Source organism: Cynocephalus volans, chromosome Y (genome assembly GCF_027409185.1).
Source record: "Cynocephalus volans isolate mCynVol1 chromosome Y, mCynVol1.pri, whole genome shotgun sequence".
Classification (NCBI taxonomy): Eukaryota; Metazoa; Chordata; class Mammalia; order Dermoptera; family Cynocephalidae; genus Cynocephalus; species Cynocephalus volans.
The window spans coordinates 8410663-8436717 of record NC_084479.1 but is presented as its reverse complement, the minus strand read 5'-3'; the positions used below and the strand labels follow the sequence as shown (position 1 = coordinate 8436717).

General features: G+C 40.3%; 2 protein-coding genes across 2 annotated transcripts; both read left to right on the top strand.

The window, feature by feature from the left end:
- The first annotated feature begins 7800 nt into the window (after positions 1 to 7800).
- On the top strand, positions 7801 to 12933 carry LOC134368975 (tubulin alpha chain-like). The gene is made up of 3 exons (XM_063085209.1): positions 7801 to 7828; positions 9625 to 10029; positions 12842 to 12933. The coding sequence occupies exons 1-3, from the start codon at positions 7801 to 7803 to the stop codon at positions 12931 to 12933; spliced, it is 525 nt and encodes a 174-aa protein (XP_062941279.1).
- Positions 12934 to 21354: 8421 nt separating this feature from the next.
- Positions 21355 to 22020, top strand: LOC134368974 (sex-determining region Y protein-like). Its single transcript, XM_063085208.1, has one exon. It carries the CDS (start codon positions 21355 to 21357, stop codon positions 22018 to 22020), a length of 666 nt encoding a protein of 221 aa, XP_062941278.1.
- Positions 22021 to 26055: the final 4035 nt, after the last annotated feature.

Genomic DNA, 26055 nt, shown 5'->3' with positions numbered 1-26055 from the left:
GGTGGACATTACTGAGGTTTCAGGAGACAGACGTGCAGTATTTGTGAGGCTACTGTAGGGAGTTCAGCAGCAAAATGGTGAGATGGACTCTGGGCCAGATGGATAGCAATGAAGAAAAACTGACATGGCTGAATTAATGCAGTATGAGAAGAAAGATCAAGGAGATTCAGAGATGAACTGGGCAAAGTGGGGTAGAAGGTAGTAATCAAGAAAGAATAGTGGTGTCAGTAAAAGAGATACAGAATATTGGAGAATAATTAAGTTTAGTGGAGTTAATTAGGTATATTAATGAGTATATTATTAACTTACTATTTACAAGTTTAGTAATATAATTAAATTTAAAATCTATTAGTATACCTAAGTATATATGAAGTTGGAGGTACACTGAACAATGGAGAGGAGATGTATAATAGAGTCAGGACCTCATAGGAGAGCCTAAAGATACACATAAGTTTTCAATGTTTATCTGGTAATTAAAACTATATATGTGAAAGAGATCACTTAGGTACAGAAGTAAGAAGTGAGTCTAGAACCAAGTTTCATGTAATCCAACATTCAAAGATTTCCTGGAGACTTATGGGCCGCCCCAGACATGAAATAGCCAAGGAGAACAGACAAGTTAGAGATAGGACAGTGTGGTATCCCAAAGCCAAAGCCTATTTTTTCTAGAAGCACCAAGTGGTCGTGAGTTATTATTTCAGAGAGATGTATAAAGGGAAGTACGAAAACATGCCTATTTGTGCAAACATTCAGGTTATACCAAGAGTTAGTTCAGAGAAGGCATGTGAGAAAACATTGGTATGTTACAACAGGCTTTGGGAGGCAGGGAATTTAGATAATCCTTTTGAAAGGGAAAGAGAGTTAAAGAATGATGTGTAATGTGGCCAGCATCCAATAGCATCCACTCAATTAACACATTTACTAGGAAAAAAGTGACAGATTAAGTAGGCAAAATTAAAAAGCAATGCAGAACAACAACCTAATGTAATATGTCAAGAAACTGGAAAGAAAACAAACTAAGCCAAAGTAAACAGAAAAAATTATAACAAGTAGAACAGAAATAAACAGAGAATAGAAAACCAATCAAAAACTGATAAAACTAAGATGTGGTTTTCTGAAAAGACAGACAAAATGAACAAAACCTTAACCTACACTGACAAGAAAGAGAGAAAACTCAAATAAAGAAAGTCAGAATTGAGAAGAATATTTCATTCCATGCCACAGAAATAAAAAAAGATCATAAGGAATTATTGTAAACCTTTATAAGCCAAAATTGAACAACATGGATAAAATGTATGAATTTCAAGAAACACAGACCCTACCTAGAATAAATCAGAAACAAACATTTGCTTAACTAGATCAATAACAAATAAGGGGATTAAATTAGTAATTGAAACCTCCCAACAAAGAAATACTCATGACTAAATATACTCACAAGTAATTTATACCAAATAATTTAATGCAATTTATTACAAACTCCTGTCAGGAGCCATTTTTAACAATAGCCACCATTTTAACAAATAACAGCCATTTTATGTAAGCCTTTCTCTTCTTCCTCAGAAAAGCCCACGCATGCCAAGCCAACACCTCTCCCACCTCCTCTTCTCATACCATGTCACTATCACCCCACTGCTTTTCCACCTATCATAAGCTGCCACACTCTGTGACAGCCCGCCCCTTCTTCACTATGTATATAAGCAATCGCCTGATAATAAAATTTTGAGGCTTGATCAGAATCCTGTCTTGCCTCCATTCTGTGTGTCTCCTGTCTCTCCCCCTTTTCACCAGCTACAGGTAGTCCTCCTCGAGCCCACGTTCTTACCTGTCCCACAGGACAGGACATTCTGGCGCCCAACGTGGGGCCCGAGGCACGGAACAATGTTGCTGGCACCTACTCAGAAGACGCCTGGCCAGGCATACCCTGAGCTCCTGAGCTTGTTTTGAGCCCGTGGGTGATCAATCCTCGGGACAAGACTCAATTTTGATCGTCGCTGGACTAGCCGCCCCAGCGGACATCGGACTGGTGAGTAGGTGATTATCATGGGACAGGAATTGAGCTCTCATGAGCTCTTCCTTAAGGGGCTTAAGGATTCCCTCAAGATGCACAGAATTAAGGCTAAAAAGAAAGATCTCTGAAGTTTTTTCAATTTCTTAACTGATGTATGCCCCTGGTTTTCTCAAGAGGGCACCATTGATCATAAATACTGGAAACGGGTTGGTGACTGTCTCAATGATTACTATCGTACTTTTGGCCCCAGCAAGGTCCCCGTGTCTACCTTTTCCTACTGGAATTTAATTAATGACATTTTACAAACCCATTCTCAGGACCCGGATATCAAAAACATAATACAAGTGGGGGAGACAGCCCTTAAGGATGGTTCTTGCCCCCCCTCACCTTGCCCCTCTGTCGTAATAGGCATGCCGGAGGGACTTAGCAGCCATGATGCTGATCCCCCTGAAAAGACCCTTCAGACAATCTCCCCTGTAACTAACCCCTCTAAAAAGACTCGTAAAACAGCTCCAAAATTATACCCCTCCCTTACTTCCTTCGCCCCTCATAACGATCAACTTCCCCCTGAGGACCAAGAGACCTTAGACGAACAGGCAGCTCATTATCATGATGACGAGGATCCCTGGCAGCTTACTGTGCCAGTTCTTCATCTGCTGCCCTCCGCTCCCCACCAACCCCCCCTTACCCCCTCCCTCAACCACTTCCTCCTTTTGTGGGCCCCCTATGCCCTGTGCCTGAGAAACTCCTTCAAAACAACCCCCTACAACAAATAAATTCTTCCCTGACCCAACAAATTTCCTCCCTCAAATCCACGCTTCAACAAAAATGACAACACGTCCAATTAGTCAAAGAAATAAAAGCCCTTGACCATTAACTTAGTTTGCTCCTTCTAAAAGATGCCACACCCAAAAAACGGAAGACACACAGTCCACCAGTCTTAACTTTTCCCGTCACACGCAGTCGCGCCCCCATAAATTCCAGTCAAGATAAGGGTGAAACCGAAAATCAAAATGATCCTGACACCCAAGACCCCTTCTCCACCGAGGAGGCCTCCGATATGGAGGAACCTGAGGTTGAAACCCTGAGTAACTTCTCCCAAGGACAAAAATATCGTAGACTCAATCTTAAACATCTTAAAGATTTAAAAGCTGCAGTTGGTTTGTACGGACCCACTGCACCCTACACGCTAGCACTTCTCGAGGGCCTCAGTGATCGGTGGCTAACACCAAATGATTGGTTTTCCCTAGCTAGGGCTACCCTCTCCGGGGTGACTTTGTTCTCTGGCACACAGACTTTGTTGAAAACTGCCGGGAAATGGCACACCGTAATACAGAGAATAAAACTTCTAAAACTTGGACTAGGGACAAGATGTTAGGGAGACCTCCTTATCAAACTAATGAAATTCAGGCTGCTTTTCCCCCAGGATTGTTGTCCCAAATTCAGGTCGCTGGCCTAAAAGCCTGGTGCCGACTCCCACCCAAAGGGTCCGCCAACACTTCCTTGGCTGAAGTTCATCAAAAACCAGACGAACCATATTGTGATTTTATTAGCAGACTAACTGATGCAGCAGAACGATTGGTCGGGGAAGGCGAAAATGAAAGCGCCTTCATTAAACATCTAGCTTATGAAAATGCCAACCCCACCTGTCAGGAAACTATCCGCCCACACCGCGGTGGTTCTCTTGCTGATTATATTAAGCTTTGCTCTGGGGTTGGGGCCTCCCACACCCTTGGCCTTGCTATTGGAGCTGCTCTAAAACCCCTTATTGCCACAACGACCAACAAGGGACAACAATCCAAGACTTGTTTTACATGCAAACAGCCCGGTCACTTCTTGTGAGAATGTCCAGCCAAGGCTCACACTGCTCCACAGACTGATGCCAAACCGCCTCGACCTCCCCCCTCCACTGTCTGCCCTCGCTGCAGACAGGGAAAACATTGGGCATCTGACTGCTATTCCAAGACTGACATTGACGGGAATTCCCTACCTAAGAAACAGGGAAACTCCCAAAGCGGCCAACCCCTGGCCCCATCCTCGGGACAGAACCTAGGGGCTTTACGGTTCGTCCCCCTGAAACAGGTTCTCCCCACCCAGGAGTTAGCTCCCTCCAATGAGCCACCCCTGGAAGCACAGGATTGGACCTCTGTTCTGCCACCGACACAATACTAATTCCTGAACATGGTGTGCAAATGCTCTCCACAACTGTTTATGGCCCCATGCCCCCTGGTACCTTTGGACTCGTCCTTGGGAGAGGGAGTTCTTCCCTTGCTGGTCTAACCGTAGTCCCCGGAGTTATAGACAATGATTTTACAGGACAAATCAAAATCCTAGTGTCAACAATCTCGGGACCAGTCCCTATTAAAACAGGCCAATGCCTAGCTCAATTACTTATATTGCCCCTAAATACACAAAATCACCACAATTCATCCAATCCCCGGTCAGATTCTGCCTTTGGCTCTTCAGATGCCTACTAGATCCAACAAATTACTCCTGAATGGCCCTTACTAACCTTACATTTAGAAGGAAAAAAATTTGAGGGACTAGTAGACACCGGGGCTGACGCTACTGTTATCTCTGAAAAACATTGGCCTTCTTCTTGGCCTTCTAAAGCCTCTTATACCCACCTCCAGGGTATAGGACAGTCTACCAACCCATAACAAAGTTCTAAAATCTTAACTTGGACAGATATGGAAGGAAATTCAGGAAAAGTACAACCCTATATTATCTCAGGAATACCCGTTAATCTTTGGGGGAGAGACATACTGTCACAATTAAAAGTCATCATGTGTAGCCCAAACGAAATAGTAACCAGTCAAATGCTAAATCAAGGGTTTCTCCCTGGCAAGGGACTAGGGAAAAATAGCCAGGGCATTAAAGAGCCTATTTCAGTTACACCCAATACCAACCGACAAGGGTTAGGAAATCAAAATTTATTCTAATGGCCATTGATCTCCCTGCACCCCACGCGGAAAAAATAAAATGGAAAACAGACACCCCCATTTGGGTAGACCAATGACCACTAACTGAAACTAAATTAACTGCGGCCACTGTGTTAGTGCAGGAACAAATTAATGCTGGCCACATTGAACCTACCACGTCACCATGGAACACTCCTATATTTGTCATTAAGAAAAAATCAGGCACATGGAGATTACTCCAGGACTTATGAGAGATCAATAAAACCATGTTCTCTATGGGAGCCTTACAACCTGGGCTCCCCTCCCCTGTAGCTCTTCCCTCCAGTTATTCCAAAATCATTATTGACCTTAAGGATTGTTTTTTTACCATTCCCTTACACCCCCAGTACAGAGAACATTTTGCATTTAGCCTCCCGGTAACCAACTTTAAGGGGCCAATGCAAAGGTTCCAGTGGAAAGTTCTTCCACAAGGAATGGCCAACAGCCCCACACTATGCCAAAAATATGTGGCACAAGCTATAGATCCCCTTTGGGACAAATGGCCTCATATTTATATTATTCATTACATGGATGATATTCTCTTGGCAGGAAAAACCGCCCCTGAGGTACTCAATTGTTGTGCCCAATTACAGGAGGCACTCACCACCCTTGGGTTACAAATTGCACCCAATAAAATTCAGTTAAAAGACCCCTATTATTACTTAGGCTTTGAGCTCAATTCGACTGTCATCACTACTGAAAAGGTTCAATTAAAGACTAATCATTTACACACACTCAATGATTTTCAAAAATTTCTAGGGGATGTCAATTGGCTACGGCCTTATCTAAAGTTAACCACAGGGGAACTTAAACCTCTCTTTGACATATTACAGGGTGACCCTGATCCCCTGTCACCACGTGCTCTTACCTTCGAGGCACATAAATCACTCCAACTTTTAGAAACTGCTATACAAAAACAACAAGTTACATTCTTAGATTACAGCCAACCTTTCTCCTTCATAATCTGTGCTGCGCCACACACCCCTACCGGGGTTATTTGGCAACATAGCCCCCTATTATGGGTACACTTATCTTCATCTCCAAACAAGGTTTTAACAACATATACCACCCTCGTTTCTAAACTAATCAAAATAGGAAGGGAAAAGAGCCGCCTACATTTTGGAAGGGACCCTGACCATCTTGTTCTCCCCTACACCAGAGAACAAGTACAATGGCTAATACAAAACGATGACTCTTGGGCTATTCCTCTTATCCTATTTCAGGGACAAGTTGACAACAACTACCCTGCCGATAAACTTCTCCAATTCTCTCGGCTACAACCTTTTTACATTCCCAAAAATTACCTCTCAAAAGCCCCTAAAAGGAGTGACATTAGTTTTCTCTGATGGCTCCTCCTCAGGTACAGCTGCTTATATCGTAAATAACCAACAATATATTACAAAATCCCCATATCAATCAGCTCAACTTGTTGAATTATTTGCCATCATACAAGTATTCAAGCTCTTAAAAAATGAGGCCTTTAATCTATATACTGATAGTGCATATATTGCCTTCTCTGTTCCACTATTAGAGACTGTTCCCTACATAAAACCTTCTACAAATGCAGTACCTCTGTTCCAACAATTACAACTGTTAATTTTATCACGACAAAACCTTTCTTTATTGGACACCTAAGAGCCCATTCGGATCTTCCAGGCCCCCTCTCTCATGGTAATACACAGGCCGATACTCTAACCCAGGCCTGTTTCTCCTTACTACAGGACCTTTAAAAGTGCCCAACAATTTCACAATTTACACCATGTAAATGCCCAAACACAGCGCCTCCGTTTCAAAATCACCAGAGAGCAAGCCAGAGACATCGTTAAAAACTGCCCCCTTTGTGTAGTCTTTTTATCTTTGCCACACCTTGGGGTTAACCCCAGAGGCTTGCTTCCAAATGAAGTATGGCAAATGGATGTTACACACGTTCCAGAATTTGGCAACCTAAAATACATCCATGTCACAGTAGATACCTTGAGTCGCTTCATCCTCGCCACCCTCCAAAGTGGTGAAGCCACAAAAAATGTAATTGCTCATGTTCTCCACTGCTTTACAGTTCTGGGTAAACCTAATGTCCTAAAGACAGACAATGGCCCTGGATATACTTCTCAAGCCTTCAAAACCTTTTGCCTTCAAATGCACATCAAACACATCACAGGAATCCGATATAATCCACAGGGCCAAGGCATTCTTGAAAGAACAAATGAAACCTTAAAAAATACCATTAACAAGCTTAAAACCACAGGTCTTTACCCCACCAAAGGCTCACCGCGTAATATCCTTGACCATGCTCTATTCACTCTAAACTTCTTACAACTTGATGCACAGGGAAAATCAGCAGCCGACCGTCATTGGCACCAAAAAACAAATGACCAGTACGCACAGGTCATGTGGAAAAATCCCTCAACACTTAAATGGCAGGGCCCTGACCCGGTCATCATATGGGGACGTGGCTCGGCCTGTATCTATGACACTCAAGAAGGTGGCCTCGATGGCTGCCCGAACATCTAATCAAACCAGTAAACCCCCCCAAAGAAAATAACTCACCCAACCCAGGGAAGGATCCCTGAGAAAAAACTCTTTCTTTTCTCCTTTACAGACAATGAAACCCTGCCTCCTCACCCTTCTTTCATACGCCTTCTGTGTGCAGGCGGGTTTTCAACCTCCACCAAGTCGTGAAGAACTCTACAAGGCCCTTTTTGGAAACCCTTGTGATTGCAAGGGCGGTACGGTTTTCTGCACCCCAAGTGCCTATACCAGTCAAGTTGACTGCAACAAAAAGGTAGCCTATATTGCAACATCTTACACCTGGTCTGGGGCGACAAAGCCTGAATGGGTCTGCAAAAACCAACCTACAATCATTCCTACAGTACAGGGTCACCCTGGACCTTGCCCTAAAAACTGCACCTTTCTCCAGTCCATCCATTCCACTTGCTACTCTTCTACACAAACATGCACTGACCATACACAAAAACCACAAAAAACCTACCTTACTGCTACCTTAGAAAGGGCTTTTTCGGGCACCTTTGGCAGCGCCTTAGAGGGAGGTTCTGAAAAATATTCTCAGGCATCCTGTCTCCCACAACATGTTGGCAAAAATGTGTGTTGGTCGCCCATGGCTCCGATTCATGTATCAGATGGAGGGGGCCCCAGCGACACCCTAAAAGAGGCTTTAGTTGCCCAACGAATTCAAGAACTAGCCCAACACTTATATCCTCAATTAAACTACCATCCACTCGCCCTTCCAAAACCCAGAGACATTACTTTAGATCCACATACACAAGACATCCTCAGCGCTACCCACTCTCTATTAAACTCCACCAACACCTCCCTTGCACAAGACTGCTGGCTATGTTTAACCATTGGTATGCCTCTACCTACTGCCATTCCTATGTTCAATGACTCGTATATCCCCTTTAGTGAAACTGCCAATTGCTCACTATCATCCCCCTTCAGAGTACAGCCCTCGGGTTTCAATCTCTCTGATTGCCTCCAGGGACCTTCACAAAATAATTCCTATGACGTTGATGTCGGATTTGTCACCTTTTCCCATTGTCATTCCATAACTAACATTTCCACCCCCATCTGCCCTTCTCCAGGACAGGTATTCATTTGTGGAGGCAACCTTGCCCATACCTTTCTCCCTATTAATTGGACAGGCCTCTGCGTTCCAGCGAGCCTTCTCCCTGACATTTCTATCATCCCCAGATATGAGCCCGTCCCTCTTCCTAGCCTTGACTTTATAACAGGACGCCACCGGCATGCTCTCCAAGTCATTTCCTTGCTTATAGGCTTGGGGATTACAACCGCTATGGCCTCCGGTGGGACGGGGATAGGGGTCGCTGTTAACACCTATAATAAATTATCTCATCAGTTAATTGATGATGTTCAAACCCTCTCTGGAACTGTTAATGATTTACAAGATCAAATTGATTCTTTAGCTGAGGTAGTTTTACAAAATCGCAGAGGATTAGACCTATTAACTGCAGAACAGGGAGGGATCTGTTTAGCTTTACAGGAACGGTGCTGTTTCTACGCTAACAAGTCTGGCATTGTTTGAGACAAAATCAAGAAATTACAAGAAGACCTCATCAAGCGAAGAAAAGAATTGTTCAAAAACCCGCTCTGGACTGGACTTAATGGACTCCTCCCTTACCTCCTCCCTGTCTTGGGCCCCCTTCTTTGCCTCCTTTTACTTATAACCTTCGGTCCCTGGGTGTTTTGCCATATCACCAACCTAATTAAGAAACAAGTTGATGCTGTCCTTTCTAAACCTATACAAATTCATTATCAACAGCTGGCATCAAAGGACACGGGAGAAGACTACTATGGCTACCTCCCCATGGGGACGACATGATAACCAGAGGCATGTCTACCCTCTCCCTTTTGGGAGAACAGGGTATGAACACCAGGGTGAGTGTAAAACAAAGTATTACAAGGGAAGGTCACAGAACTCCGACCTCCTCTGGGTTTCCCTGTGAGCATGCCTGGCTTGCATAGGGGTTGGTATCTAATCTATCAAAAATCAATTTTGGCTCTGCCCCTCCCCCCAAAAGATACCAAGAGCCAACGATGGTGGATTCAAAAAATCCACGGGGGAGCCAGGCCCCTACTCCCTCGCCCAGTTAATGCTCGCCTTCCCTTCTGTCATTGAACACGTTAATCACCTTATTAGCCAGATTGTGTCCTCTATCACTGCTTCCCTCAGATTCGATGGAGCCCTGAATGTTGATCTGACAGAATTCCAGACCAACCTGGTGCCCTATCCCCACATCCACTTCCCTCTGGCCACATATGCCCCAGTCATCTCTGCTGAGAAAGCCTACCATGAACAGCTTACTGTAGCAGAGATCACCAATGCTTGCTTTGAGCCAGCCAACCAGATGGTGAAATGTGACCCTCGCCATGGTAAATACATGGCTTGCTGCCTGTTGTACCATGGTGATGTGGTTCCCAAAGATGTCAATGCTGCTATTGCCACCATTAAGACCAAGCGCAGCATCCAGTTTGTAGATTGGTGCCCCACATTGGGTGCCAGAAATGTCCCATCCTGCAGGACAGGTAAGAACATGGGCTCGAGGAGGACTACCTGTAGCTGGTGAAAAGAGGAAGAGACAGGAGATGCACAGAATGGAGGCAAGACAAGATTCTGATCAAGCCTCAAAATTTTATTGTCAGGCGATTGCTTATATACATAGTGAAGAAGGGGCGGGCTGTCACAGGGTACGGCAGCTTATGATAGGTGGAAAAGCAGTGGGGTGATAGTGGCGTGGTATGAGAAGAGGAGGTGGGAGAGGTGTTGGCTTGGCGCACGCGGGCTTTTCTGAGGAGGAAGAGAAAGGCTTATATAAAATGGCTGTTATTTGTTAAAATGGTGGCTATTGTTAAAAATGGCTCCTGACATCCTCCTATAAAAAATTAAAGTGAGGGAACTCTTCCAAACTCATTTTATGAGACCAGCATGAACTTGATGCTAAAGCCAAATCAGAACTCTACAAGAGAAGAAAACTACAGTCCAATATCTCTGTAAACATAGATATAAAAATTCTCAAACAAAATACTAACAAATACGAAATTTAAGAACACATTGAAAGGATCTTTTACCATTACCAAGTGGAATTTACCCCTGAGATGAAAGGACATTTTAACACATATATATCAATAAATGTAATACTCCACATTAACACCCTAAAGGACAAAAATCATATAATCATCACAATAAATGCAGATAAAGCATTTCACAGAATTGAACCTCCTTTTATGACAAAAACTCTCCAAATTAGGCATACAAGTTATGTACTTTGACAAAATAAGGACCATAAGTGAAAGGCCCACAGCTAACATCGTACTCGAGAGTAAAGAGCTGAAAGCTTTTTCTCTTAAGATCAGGAACAAGACAAGGTTGTGCACTTGTACCATGTCCATTCAACACAGTACTAGAAGTTCTAACCAGAGTAATTGGCAAAAAAAAAAAGAAAGAAAGAAAGAAAGAAAAAATAAATAAATAAATAAAATGCATCGAAATAGGATAGGAAAATGTAAAATTATTTCTACTGATGAAGTTCCTTAGACTGTCATTGGCCACATAACACTCTTGTCAGCAATAAACCATATGTACAATTGTGCCTATACCATACAGCCTAAGTGTGTACTAGGCTATACCATGTGTTTGCCTAAGTACATTCCGTGATGTTCACACAGTGACAAAATCACCTAAAGATGTATTTTACAAAACATATTCCCATTATGAAGTAATGCAGGACTCTAAAGACTTTACCAAAACACATTTAGAACTGATAAATATAGAGAATATAGAAAATAAAGAAAAACAGCATTGGGAATATACGGTGAACTACACAAATAGTTGACAGGAGGATAAAAGAAGGTGAGTAAAGAAAGTAAACAAAAAAGAAACAAACATACTCTTCTACACTTCTTCAGAGTGTTTATTTCCCTAACATCTCATGTGCACAATGCAAACAAATTTTGGAGGGTACTTTGTGCCCATCTGAGAAAGAGGCAATATTTGGTCAGTGCTCTTTTAATTAGAAACACTCTTATTAAGAGGAGGCTTGAGAATTTCTCGAAAGTTCAAGTACTCTTTTTCTGTAAATCATTTTGCATGCTGTTGCCCTTTATCTGCAGACCATCTTTTTTTATTATTGTTTATTTCCTATTCTGAACAATAGTATTCTTTATTATGGGTTCCAAATCTCCCAAGACCTTCTCTACAACACCCTCTCCCTGTCCACAATAATACTTATGGGGGGGGGGGAAGACAGCTAAGGAGCATAACCAAATCAGAAAATGGATTGGTAAATCTGGGGAAAATAGAATAATTTAGTCAAGCTCCCGCCACATTTCTTGTAAACAAGTCCTGTGCGGGTGAAGTTAGTCTGCATGTGCACCACTGTATCTTCAGTTATTGCTACTGTGTGTTCTTGAGTTTGTGAAGCACAGCTGGCCGCAGAGCTCGCATCTAAAAATAACACGTTTACTCTGCTGGCAGCTGCTCCGTTTTGCAGTGGACTTTGCCAGTAGCAGTTGTGTTTCTGAGTTCCCATTTGGACTGTTTAACTCCTAGAGGTGTGTGTACTGAGTAAAGACTATTCCTTCTTCAACCAGCACTCCAAGGACCTTTTTGCCGCTTACCTGCTCGTAGACCTGCGTGTAAAGGGTTTGTGTGCGGGCTCGAGGGGTCTGTGAGCTCCAGGCCCTAGTCCTAGCTCTAGCTCTACTGTAAGTATCACCAGCAATTCACGAAGGATGAACTGAAATCCAATTTTACTTTTTTAAAATTATAACTGAATAATCTCTCTTTCTACTTTTTAAAATTTTTCTTTAAATAATTGAAGGTGAAACATTTGGGAAAAAGCACTCACTTTACAGTCATAAATATCTCTGTTCCTCTACACGTTACCTATCACTGCATTATTTACCATTAGGAAACCTATCGATAATCTCTTTCTTTCCCCAACATTGGTTGTTCAGTTGTAAAATAAACATTATGATTATTCCCCAGAACTGACAGAAGGATTTTAAAAGCATAACATACTTAAAGTACCTAATATATACTTTCTATGACATGTATGCACTACATTTATTGGCACTTTCTATTTTCTTCTTCCCTAACAGTTACATCTCGATTCATAAACTAGAAACATAGATTATAAGCACTGTGAAAACAATATGCATAATTGAAGACTCCATAAGAGAGTCAGAGTTATTATACTCTTGTATGAATGAAGTTGGTGGCTGTGACATAGCAGAGGCCTGGAGTAATGCGCTCTTTACCCTTTTCTATTAGTAAGAAGGAACATGCCTATGTCACATAAGCATAGCCTTTCAAAAGTTTCTGCTTGTTGTTTTTTAGCTTATATTTCCAAAATGCTAGGGCTTCTTCTCTGGCGGTATTCCTGGACCTCTGAGGGACCCTCTGCTAATGAACAACTGGGTCCCCAATAGAGTTTAGGTGCATTGCTGGGTTTCCAAGAAGAGGATTTGAAAGACAATATTTTGTGTCTGGTATTGCCACTTCTATTCAACAATACTGTACCAGACTGTGGTGTAATCCTGCCAATGACACCAACTGTAGAGCAAGAGGAAGGGTCTGGAGCTCACAAACCCCTGGAGCACATTCACAAACCCTTCATATGCAGGTCTACGAGCTGTGTAACTGGCAAAAAGGTCCTTGGAGCCTTGGTTGAAGCAGAAATAGCCTTTATTCAGCACACACACACATCTAACAGCTAGGCAGTACAAAGAGAAACTCAAAAACTCAACTGTTATAGGCAAGGTCTAAAGTAAAACTGAAACTGAACAGCTGCCAGTAGAGTAAACATGCTCTATTTTAGACGCATAGACATGAGCTCTTTGGCAGCCAGCCTCCTCCACAAACCGCAGAACACACAAAAACTACAAATATACATTGGTGCACATGCACACTAACTCCACCCACCCAACTTGTTTACAAGAAATGTGCTGCTGAACCCCCCAGCCAGACCTGAGCCAGGGAGCCTGACTAAATTATTCTATTTTCCCCACACAGATGCTCTTCTGCTACCACCATCAGAATTTCTTTTTATCTTTGCATTTTATTTCAATCATTCATCCTTAGAGAAGTCCTCCCGGAATAAATGAAACTCCGGTTTTATAAGTCCTCATGCTTTTGCTGAGACAATACATACACGTACATATACCAATACGTATATACAAATACAGGTATGTATGTATATCATATATGCTTAATATATATCTATATTGCATGATTATTATTAAACTGTAGTCTATGGTAGCCATAAAGTGTACTTATATCTGCTGAAGTATCCTGCCCTGCAGGATTGACTGATTCAGAAATCAATCAATATTTTAAAGTACTAAATATGAAAATGAAAATAATTTACTCTTGGGCACACATTTGGAACACCATAGAGCTGCAAAAATAAGGGTATACAGTTTTGGAAGGATATATTATATTAGCGTTTTTCCAAACACTAAGCAGAAAAGATTTACAAAATTAATTCGTGAGCAAATGAGAGGACAACACTGGAACAAAATACTTGATCCCCAAAACCATTTCCCCCAAATCAGCCTGGATGCTGAAAACTGAAACCACTTTACAGTGCACATTCACACAATTTTGTGCTATTCCACTACCTTTATTAGCATGATTTTATTTTTCTGAGAGTCTCTCGGCTCAGGTAAATGGTTAGATTATCCATGACAGGAATTTCCAAAGAAATCATCTACCTTTCAAGGCATAACATTAGCAGATGCAGCTTGTGCACTCAGTTTCTTTGAATCCCTTTCCTCAAAATGCTTGCCTTGCTGTGTCCACCAATCCCAGCTGTTGTCTTGTGATCCTTACCTAATTCTAACAAAGCCACCATCTGTCACTAACTCTTGCATGGAAAGACCTGCCTTACACTAAATGTTCCATTCTCAGTAAATTCTGGCATTCCCTTCCCCACTCTTATGCAGAGCAAAAGCTTTGTAAGGTGATGTTTCTCTTACTCCATCCTGATCAATAAGGTCAGGTTTTTCTAATCTACAAGTATGTGTTGGTGACACTTTGGAGGTCATTCGACTGACAATTTGGGAGCCACTTTCCAACACACGTAAGCCACAAAATGACTGGAAGAAAGAGAGGAGAGGAAAAAACTCTCCAGTTTTAAATTCCCTCCTCCTTCCTGTGGCCCAGGTGGTTTTAGATCCCAACATGGTTTCAGCCCTGCTCACTCCAATAAATTGAGCCACTCTTACCAGATATGACACATTTTACTAAATGCATATTGGAGAAGGCTTGTAAAACATCTTTCACCATAGTATACAATGGGGTTACAGGGCATGCTACCCAAAAATTGGCATATGAGAAAAAAGAAAAAGCAAGAAGATCTCTCTCCCCTTCTCTTGCCTTTCTCCCCTGAAGCTAGCCTTTAAAGACTTCTCTGATCTTACTCCTAAAGTAGGTCATAAGACCTCTTATGCCGTAGGGGTCCTCCCCCTAACTGAGACAAAAGGTCCCAAAGACATTGAAAGTCTAGGAAGAATCTGAATACACAGGCCTTGCTAAGTTCTCCACACTTTACTGCCATTAGATCAGACCTCCTTTATTCAATCATACTTCCACACAACTATCCAGTCCTCATCAAACCTAAGCATAAATATGAAAGTTTCCCCAGGTATTTGGGTCTCCTTTATTGAAGGCTCCCATGTCACACAAAACTATTATTAAGTGAATTTGAGTGCTTTTCTCATGTTAATCTGTCTTTTGTCATGGAGTGTCAGCCATGAGTGAAGGAAAGGCATTACTTCCTCTCCCCTAAAGAGGAAAAATACCCTCTTAGTGTAAGATTTGAAAAAAGGCAAAGTGCTCATCTCTCATAACAATCATAATGTCATATATGCCACCAATAATAATAAAAACCTGTGTAAGACAGATTTACACTGGGACATGTACATGATTGCTTTAGACTTCTATCCTCACTTTATGATAAAAACTTTTGTGTTTGTGTTTTGTTTGTTTGCATTTGTTGGCTGGCCAGTAAGGGGATCTGAACTCTTGAACTTGGTTTTATAATACCACACTCTAACCAACTAAGCCCACCAGCTGGCCTTGAAATTAAAACTTTTAAATGAAGCATGAAAGCAAATTACTCACTATAAGTGAGCCTAGTTATAAATTTATTTTATTTTTTCCATCAACTTATGTTTTTCATCTGTAGCTTCTTTGTCACCCGCAGAAGGTTTAAGTACACATTAACTCTGCTAAGAAGCAAAAAGGAATTGTAAAGAGTTTTATTAGGAAAAGAAGGATAAGAAAACCTATTTATTTACAAAAAAATTATAATATTAAATATCGCTGGATAATATAGATTAAGGGAAAAAATAAAGCAAATATGAGTGGTATCAGAAATGTGAAATTATTACAAAAGCTGGGAGGGATTTAAAGAATTACAAGGGATTTATAATTATAACCAACTGATATCAGCACCACGCTCTAACCAACTGAGCTAATCAGCCAGCTTGTTACTATAACTTATAATAATTAAAACTATTTAAAAATTGAAAATATGTGTTGTTTTCACAGCAAAGTACAAACTACTAACTCTGTCACAGAAGAGACCACACAGAAAAAGGGTTACCGCTTTTAAATCAACAGACTCATGATAAAACTGTTTGTAATCAAATTCCACACAAGATGTAATTGCTAGGTGATATTAAAAATATACAAAACCCACAATTCATCAGATGTTTCTGTTGTGGTTACCAGAAACCTGCTGCAGGTTTCAGCATAAAGGTCTTTTCACAACAGAGCCATATCTTTTAGCTGATAAGATATAAAGCCACTATCATTCAAACAAAACCAACACTTGGATGTACTTTATAACATTAATATCACATTATTGTTTTGAAGGCTAAAGAATAAAAAGGAAAAACGGAATTAGAACTCCAAAGTTGGAAAAGTATTTGTGAAATGTATGACAACTAAAGAATAGGGTTGGCCAGTTAGCTCAGTTTGTTGATCAAGTTTATGGGATCTGATCCCAGAACCAGCCAGCCACCAAAATAAATAAATTTTAGAAAAGGATAATATCTCTCAAATATAAATTCCTAAAGGGAAAAAAAAAATTCTCAGCAGAAATGCAAAATATGTTCATTGGTTGACCAAACATTTGGACATTCAGTGAAATATTTCAAAACAGTGGCCTTTGATCTTAATGCAACAAAGTGAGAAAAAGATAATGTATACGACACACCACAGAATGCTTTCATGAGATGTCTTTGAAAACCCTTAAAACAGCTTTTGGCCAAACACCTGCTGTTCACTAGAGAAAGAGGAGTATAGCTGACCTCCACAGAAAGAAACAGAAGGGAGATCCTGAAAAAGATCAAAAGCAACCTTAACTTTGTTAAACAAAAGGAGTGAGATTTACCTGTTTGTTTCAAGGTAGAAAGAAAGATTGTATGCGTAATCAGCTTTTTGTTTAGTTATCTCAGGCCTGGCTGGCAGATATGTGATTTTTAATACAGTTACTACTGATATGGAAAAATATTTCATGCTGTACCAAATTTCTTCCTAAGATTAGAACCTTGTTTTTAGAGCCAATTTCATATACATATTTTGGCAGCTGGCCACTATGGGGATCTGAACTCTTGACCTCGGAGTTACAAGGCAGAGCTCTAACAAATTGAGTTAAGTGTCCAGCCCCCAATTTTGCATATTTTAGAGATGAAAATGATAAATTAAAACAAAGAAAATGTTCAGCTGAAGGGGGCTGGCAGGTTAGCTCAGTTACAACACCAGGGTCAAGGGTTATGATCCCATACAAGCCATTGCCAAAAAACAAAATGTTCGGCTGAGTTTCAAAAAGAAAAACAAGCAGCATTAACTCTTTTTCTTTCTTTCTTTGTTTCATTTTTGGTAGCTGGTCAATATTGGGATCTGAACCTTTGCCCGTGTAGCAGTATTATCTTAAAGTTATAAACTAAATATAGTAGGTATGAATTTGTAACGTTTTTTGTTTTGGTTTGGTTTGGTTCTTTGCAGGTAGTTTCCCCCAACTCCCAGCTCCCAGATAAATTAGGCAATTCCTGCAGAAGAGATACCAATAAAATTCATCACATGTAAGTGAAGCAGATGCTAGACGGTTGGACTGAAGTCTTAAACAGTAAAACCTAGCAATTAAGTAGCTGAGCATTAATTTGTACCTAACACATTAAAAGACTATTCTATTTTAATTCTTTGAGTTTCGTTCAAGGCCATATTTGTGTGAAGAATTTAGCATGATTAAAAACAAGAAAGAAAGAAATGGAAAGGAGATTTGACTCCAAAGTCCCAGAAGAATGAGATATTAATTACAATTTTTGAAGTCTAAATTTAGAATAACTCTATTGTATCGCTTCATTTATTTGATGTGTCTTTCCACAAAGAGTTCACTTTTGCTGTTGTGTATTTTACCTACCTTTTCCTTTGTTGCTTGTTTCTTTAGTGTCCTGTAACATTGGGCTTTAAAGAACAGCCCCGTAGGCAAGCTGCAGGGGAAATGGACACATAAACAAACTTAAATGAGTGAACCACAGCTGGTATAAGATTTTGGCAGTAACTTATAACCGTGTGTGTGTGTGTGTGTGTGTGTGTGTGTGTGTGTGTGTGTGTGTGTGTGTGTGTGTGTGTGTGTGTGTGTGTGTGTTTGGGTTTTTTGGTGGCTGGCTCTTATAGGGATTCAAACCCTTGACCCTTGATCTTGGTGTTAAAATACCTCACTCTAACCAAATAAGCTAACTAGCCAGCCCTTGAGTGCATTTTTGATGTTTCAAACCATTTTAATCCAACAACCAGGGCCAATATTTAGTCACTCTATCCATGTGCAACATTAAAAGTTCTTCCAGTATTGAGGCTAAATATATGCTCCCCTGAGCTCCTGGGACACAATTCCCTCTCCCAATTCAGTAAACCAAAGGTTAAGACACTATTGTGTTATAAGACTACATACGATCTTTTGGATTCACTGATGACTATGTCTCAGCAATTGTTAAATATTGCTGCATGAATTAGACCCACAAGCAATCTTAAATCACAGGTAGTAATATGGTCTGGTCAATGTTAAATCCAAATGGGATTGACTAATAACAAAGATTGACTCTGTCATGTTTTGGTGGGGTTAGGAAAATGCTGGAAAGACATTGGATTCAAGTAATTTCATGCAGACCCCAGTTCCTTTTTAAATCAGAATAAAAACAAATAAGAGTGACAGAATAATAATTTAGATTATTCCAATGAGATGAATTGCACTTGAGTCACACATATGTATTTTATTCTCAATTGCCGAACCTTGCTTTATAGCCCTAATTTAAATTTCTACAGTACACACAGGTGCAGTTTAATGCTGTATACACAATAAAACCCACAAAAGTTATGTGAATTTTCTCTATTTATTCTCTCTAATTTTATCTCAAAACATTCCCATCAAAATACAAATATATGTGAAGGCTGCCTGGTCAGCTTAGTTGGTTAGAGCACTGTAAAACCAAGATCAAGGGCTGGGGTCCCCATATCAGCTAGCTACTGGAAAAAAAGAAAAAATGCAAAGAACTACAAATAAATGGTTGATATCATTTTATAGATGTAAAATAAATTCTCCCTTCCTGTCTATCCCCCATTTCTGTGTTAGACTGTTACTTGAAAGAAAGACCAGTGCCTTTTAAATATTTTTAAGTGGATCACCACTTTAATTTCTCCAAACTTGGAGATATTTTCACCTATTTCATGAAGTGAAGCATTGGAGAAATATTTCAAAATCCTAACACATGCCACGCACTATCCCAGGAGCTATGGACCCAAAAGCAATAAAAAAAAATTTCCTTTTTTTTTAAGTACCACCTCTCTCCCACTTTATGTTATGGTGTGCATATCTGTGAGGTGTTTTGTGTGTGTTTGTTGTTGTTGTTTTGTCATTTTTTCCTCTTAAATGGGGCTAATACACATAAAGTGTACAAATTAAGTCTACAATTCTATAACACATTCACAATGTTGCGCTACCATCGCCTCTATCTAGTTCCAGAATATTTTATCTTCCCCAAAAGGAAATTCTGCAGTAGCGACTTCACTGCCCCTCCCACCTAGTCCTTGGCAACCTCTACTGTGCTTCCTGTCTCTATGTATTGGCCTCTCCTGAATGTTTCATACAAATAAATAGAATCATTCAGTTGTGAACTCTTGTGTCTGACGTCTTCCACACAGCACAATGTTTTCAAGGTTCATATGTGTTGGACATATCATTTTTTCTTGTTTTTACTTAAAATTTTGTTTTTTTTATTTTTATGTAACTGGTTGGTAGAGGAATCTCAACCCTGAACTTTGGTGCTATAACACTGTGCTCTAAGTAACTGAGCAACCGGTCAACCCTGAAACGCTATATTCTTTTTCTCATTATTAAACAATTGTCAATTTTAGAAAACCTGTTTTTGTGTATGAGTGTAATTTAATCATCTTATTCTGTATGAAGACACTTTAAATTGGATCAAAGAAGAATATATTACCATTTTATTTGTATTTTGAATATCAAACTTCACTACATGGCAAGGATATAAATAACGGGTTTCATACATATCTCCTGACTGCATATAGGTAATTATAGTTTTGGAGTTTCTAATGTCAATACACTGTAACGTGTATTGAATAAACCACATAGGATATTTATTTTATTTTCTTAGGAATTTTGGCATCATTCTTATTCAGTCTCTGTGAAACTTTTTAATTAGCAGAGTCCTTTGCAACCTATAGTTGTTGCTCCCGTTTTGCAAATATGTCTGTAAAACTTCTACGAGGGAAAGGTGGGGGGAGTTTTCTCCTGTTTTATTTCAGAAAAGATCTCATATGACATTTCCCAAGTTGACTTCAAGATTTATTTGGAGGAGGTATTCAGTTACTTCATGTGGTAAATCATGAGCTCAATTTTGAGGTAGGTGGAACTGAAATGTAAAAGATGATAAATGGGCTACTCTAATTTACTGGACAGAAATTTAATTTAGATTTGTAAAAGACTGTGTTTTAAAACGTGAACAAGACAATGACTTAAAAAAGACTAGTCTACTGTCTGCCAAAAAAAAAAAAAAAAAAAGTCCCTTTTCGGTATGTCTTTGTACTTCACTGGAACTGAGTTTCAAGGTCATCTTTTTCTTTCAACGGAATGATGCTTTAATGTAGTATTAGCTGTTCCAGAAAGTGGCCGTTTAATAACTGTACGTGTATATTAATATTATGATACTTAATTGTTAGCAGAAACAATGGCATAAAACTCTCAATTATCTGCCAGCAGAAAATTTACGTAGAATTATCAATTACATTTTACATAGACATGAAGAAGCAAGGATAGTGATTACTATTAATTCAACATCCAGTGGTGTGTCTATGTGTATGCTTAACAGAATTAGGTTCTCTTTAAGTTCTGTTTATGTGAAGATAATATGTATCTACAACGATAACGATAAACATTTGCATCTGTCTTTGCTATACCTTTGATGTAAAAGGGACAATAAAAAAATAGGTGATAAAATTTGTTTTTCTTTTGAAGGACAATAGTAGAGTCTTCAGGTCGGCGGATTAGCAGTAGAGCAGTTAACGCAATTTGTGATTGAATTACTATGTTTTGCTTCATAAGGCTCTGGTTGGTAGTTTGGTAGGGGCGGGGTCGAGGGAGTTGTCCAGGGCGGAGAAATGAATATTTTATTACAAAAGTTGAGATAACAAAGCCTCTGGCAGAAATAGGTTTGGAATAGTAAAATACGTTTCCTGACGCTTAGGCTTTTGAGTTTTGTCTCTGCCACAGTCCACCTTTTTTTTTTTTTTTTTTTTTTTTTGGAAAGCGGTCATATACTTTCGCTATGTTCAGAGTATTGAACAGCGGTAGTCACAGCCCTGACGTGAAGCAACAGAATATCCCCGCCTCCAGGAAAACCTCTTCCCTCCTTTGGACGGGCAATCCTAGCTCAAATGATCGGTGTGAAACGGAAGAAAACGGTAAAGAGAGAGGCCACGACCGGGTCAAGCGACCCATGAACGCATTCATGGTGTGGTCTCGAGACCAGAGGCGCAAGATGGCTTTAGAGAATCCCAAACTGCAAAACTCAGAAATCAGCAAGCGGCTGGGATACCAGTGGAAAACGCTCACAGAAGCCGAAAAATGGCCATTCTTCCAGGAAGCACAGAGATTACAGGCCATACACAGAGACAAATACCCGGACTACAAGTATCGACCTCGCCGCAAGGCTAAACTGCTACAGAAGAGTGGACGTTTGCTGCCCGTAGACCCCTCTTCAGTACTGTGCAGCCGAGTGAACGTGGACGAGAGCGTGTACACCTTCACATACAGGGAGGGCTATACCAAGGCTGCATACTCACGAATGGAGGACCAGCGAAGCCATCCACAGCCGATGAATACAGCCTGCTCGATGCTGCAACAGGAGCGCCTCAGCAGCTCCTCAGACCTGAGTGGCAATCGGGGTAACACTGGCAACACAGACCTACGGGGACGTTCCTTTTTACCCTGACTTACAGTCCTGACTTCAGGTTTAGTTTCGATACTGATTTCTTTCCTCTCGGCATTCACTTTAATTTTAGTATTATTTCATCTTTGACTTAATTCCAAAATAAGTATGTAAAGGTGTTTAACATTTAACGTTTATGAATTAGGACCTTCAGAAATGATTCGACCTCTGTTTATGGTTATAACAGAGTGCTTAACTTGATGAGGAGGTACTCCGCTCTGTTGTAATTCACAAATATACAGATGAGAAACATACGCAAATGTTATAGAAAATATACATACACATATATGTGCAGTGCGATGGAAAACTATGTAGCGTGACCAGTCCTTCCAAGACCACGTGTTCACTGGTCTTTCAGCTTTTTTGCGCGACTCTGTCTCCCCTCCGCGCTGTGCAAACACCGATTTTGCCTCCATTTGCAGTTCAGTCCGTAATGGAGCACTCCATATAAATCTGTGCGCTCTGACGTATACTTTGAATCGATGATAAGTAACGTCTATCAGGTAAAATAAAATCTTTAACTCGTGTTCGCTTTTACATGTGTATGAGAGTCATCATTTCGCTTGTCTTTTTAAAATTATTTTGTAACACTGACAATCTACTTCTTTCCAATGCCAATTAACTCTTAAGTTTATGAAATAAAAAAATAGAGATAAAATGTTGAAACTATGGACTGTTCAGACTATGGGGTTGGGAAGATGGGGACTGGGGTCCAATATGGCTAATTTGTTGAGATTTCAATGATAATCTAAACCAGAGACGTTATAAAATTTGCACATAAGCTAGAGTAGAAAACTAGCAATTTACCCAAAAAAGGCATCACTTTGTAGAATAAAAATAAATCGATCTTCAAAATACTTGTCTTATATGAAAATCAACTTTTCAGTACATACATTCCAAAACCCAGCCCCAGGTGATAACACTAAAGTCAAGGGTTCAGATCCATGTACAGGCCAGCTGCCAAAGGAAAGAAACAAACAAACAAAAAACCCCCACAATGCCCCAAATAAGAAAACTCTGAAACACTAAAACATACATTACAGCTAAATATCCTGATTTTTGAAACAAAGCTACAGGTTCAAAAAACAAGTTAATTTCACAGACCAATATATATGTATAAATATATATATATGTGTCTATATATATATATATTTTTAAAGGTGACCGGTAAGGGGATCTTAACCCTTGACTTGGTGGTGTCAGCACCACGCTCACCGGCCATCCCTTTATGGGATCCGAACCCATGGCCTTGGTGTTATCAGCACCACACTCTCCGGAGTGAGCCACGGGCCGGCCCAGAAACAATACTCTTCATCTGAGCTTTTATGTCAAATAAAAAATATGTATTGCCCCTCAGCTTCCCCCCGACCCCCACCCCCCCCCACCCCCAGGCTGGCTGACAGGCTGGTACAGGAATCAACCCTAGACTTTGGTGTTAACAGCATCATACTCTAACCAATTGAACTAATTGGCCATCCTCTCCCCCACCACCACCACCTGCAATATCTTTTAAACAACTACTTGAACTACTTTGTGATATTTAAAACCTCTCTTTCAAATCTCCAAGAAATAAACTATATTTTGATCTTCATCACTCTAGATTAATTTTCCTTTTCTTGAACTTTTCTGCTTGGCCAAGCTATCACGAGAACGCTGAACCTTCTCACAGCCTCATCTGTGCACTTCCTTGTAAAATCCAGTTTTAACAAAGAACCCTGCTAAATCAATGTACTAAGGATTTCCTCTCCCTGTATCTGATCACCCTTAATGTCCTCATCCTCCACAATTCTCCATCTGGTCACCCTGGCCTGACTTCAGCAAAAACCAGTTAGGCTGGTTTAGCAAGAATCCCCTTTACCCCTGATGACTCCTCTCAGTAATTTTCCATCCATGGACCCACACCCCACTCCTCGGCTATAAATCCCCACTGCCCATGCTGTATTTAGAGTTGAGTCCAATCTGTCTCCCCCACTGCAAGACCCCATTGTGGTGGTCCCTATACCTACTGTGATGGTCCTCAGTAAAGCATTCCTTACCATGCCATAACAGTACCACTGAATACTTTTCTTTGACATTTTAAATAAATAAAAATAAAAATATTAGTGCAGCTTCTTTTGCTTAATATAAGAAGAGAAAGGCATGTATTTCATTCTACTTTTGTTGGGCAGACAAATGGACGCTTTCGGGTTTCAGCTATAACAAACTGGACGCTTTCTGGTTTCAGCTATAACAAACAATGCTGTTCTTGGCACATTCTTTCTCATGTCTGATGGGAGAAGCTCTGCATGAATTTTGTGGGGTACATACCCAGCAGAGGAACCGCTGTTTACATATATTATTTTAGCAGTATTGAAGGGAAGTATTTTTGTTATTTTAAATAGAAATTTAGACTATAAGCACTAAGTGTGCTTTTGATTTTTAATGGATATTTGCCACATTGCACAATGCCAACACTTAAAATGTACATAGAGGGGGTCAGGGATCAAACTAAGAACATGGGTTTTAGAAGCAAACTCTCCACGTTTGACTCCCTTCTCTGTCACGTAGTATAAGGCCTGACACTGAAAGATTTACTTAACCTGTCCACATCCCAATTTCCTCAGCTTTCACTACCACAACAACTACTTTTACTATTTTTACTATTTTACTGTTACCACAACCACCGTTACCACTACTGACAAAACCAGCCTTAACTGGGCTGTACCAAAGACCAAATGAGTACAGGTATGAAATCATTAAGCGAGTAAATGTATATCAAAGGTACTTAGAACAGAGGTTGGCATTAGTAAATAACTAACTAAATATTGGCTATTTTTAACCCAAAAGTAATTGCACCATCTAGAAATATTTTAGTGGAAGAGTAATGTAGATATCTTTTCCTGATTTACTTACATAGATACTAATTTATAATAACCACTGAACTAGGTGATATTTTTTCCACTGATATTAAATGTCACTTTGTCATACACTAATTTTCCACATATGCACAGATTCATTTCTGACCATTTGCTTAATTCAACAGAGGGTTCCCTGCATCCCTCTAAATATATTTTATGTGTTGGCATTGTAAAATATGACAAATATCCATTAGAAATCAAAAGTATTTTATGTAACTTAATATTTTATTTCATATTAGTTTACTTAAAAAAATGTCTAGTATAATCTACATGAGATCTTGTGCACTGTTGTTTTATTTCCACGTTGATAAACTTTGACAAATGCATATGCCTGAGTAACTACCACCCCAATTAGGTTATCTGAATAAACCTTCCAATCCTTGCATCAACTTTTGGACTTCCGGGTCATTTGTTTAAGGTGGGAGGGCAAGCCAAGCCTCACCTATTGGTAACATTTTGATTGAGATCACAAAAAATTCATAGGTTAAAGTAGAGAGATTGACAAAACTGCAAACATGTTTTGTAAAATCAAAAGCAGCAGTTCTAGACTGCTGATGAGAGGAGTTTAAAGGAGCACTTTATATTTGGGCAGAAAAGGTAAGACTGAAGAAAAGTAAAATATCAGTTTCCAGTGCTCTCAAAAGTGACTCTGTGCGGAAAGTGCAGTCGGTTTGGTCAGGCCCGCTCCCCGCATCATGTGCTTGGTAGGATTCTGCACATCCGTTGTAAACAAATTGTGTGGGAGTCGAGTTCGTGCATATGCACACCCTGGGGAACCCTTTTGGCTCACTGCTGTTTGTGTACGTACGTACTCTTCAGTACGGAAGGCAGCGGCTTTGAACCGCTGGTCAGCAGAGCCTTATGTCTAAGAATAAAGCATGTTCACTTTGCCAGCCGTGGCTGTGCAGTTTTTCTTTCACTTACCTGACTCAGCACCTGCACAGGATGAGATAGAAGGTTCTGTGATCCAGCCCGATAGGCTCTTGCCTTCTTTTTCATTCCTTTTGAGGTGCACACAAATCTTTTACAAAAGTAACTAAGCCTCTTGGCAGAATGACACCCCAGGAAGGTCTTTTTTAACATCCTTGAAGCCTTCTCTTTGAAAAGCGAATATCCGCAAACATAGTACCTCCAAGTCCCC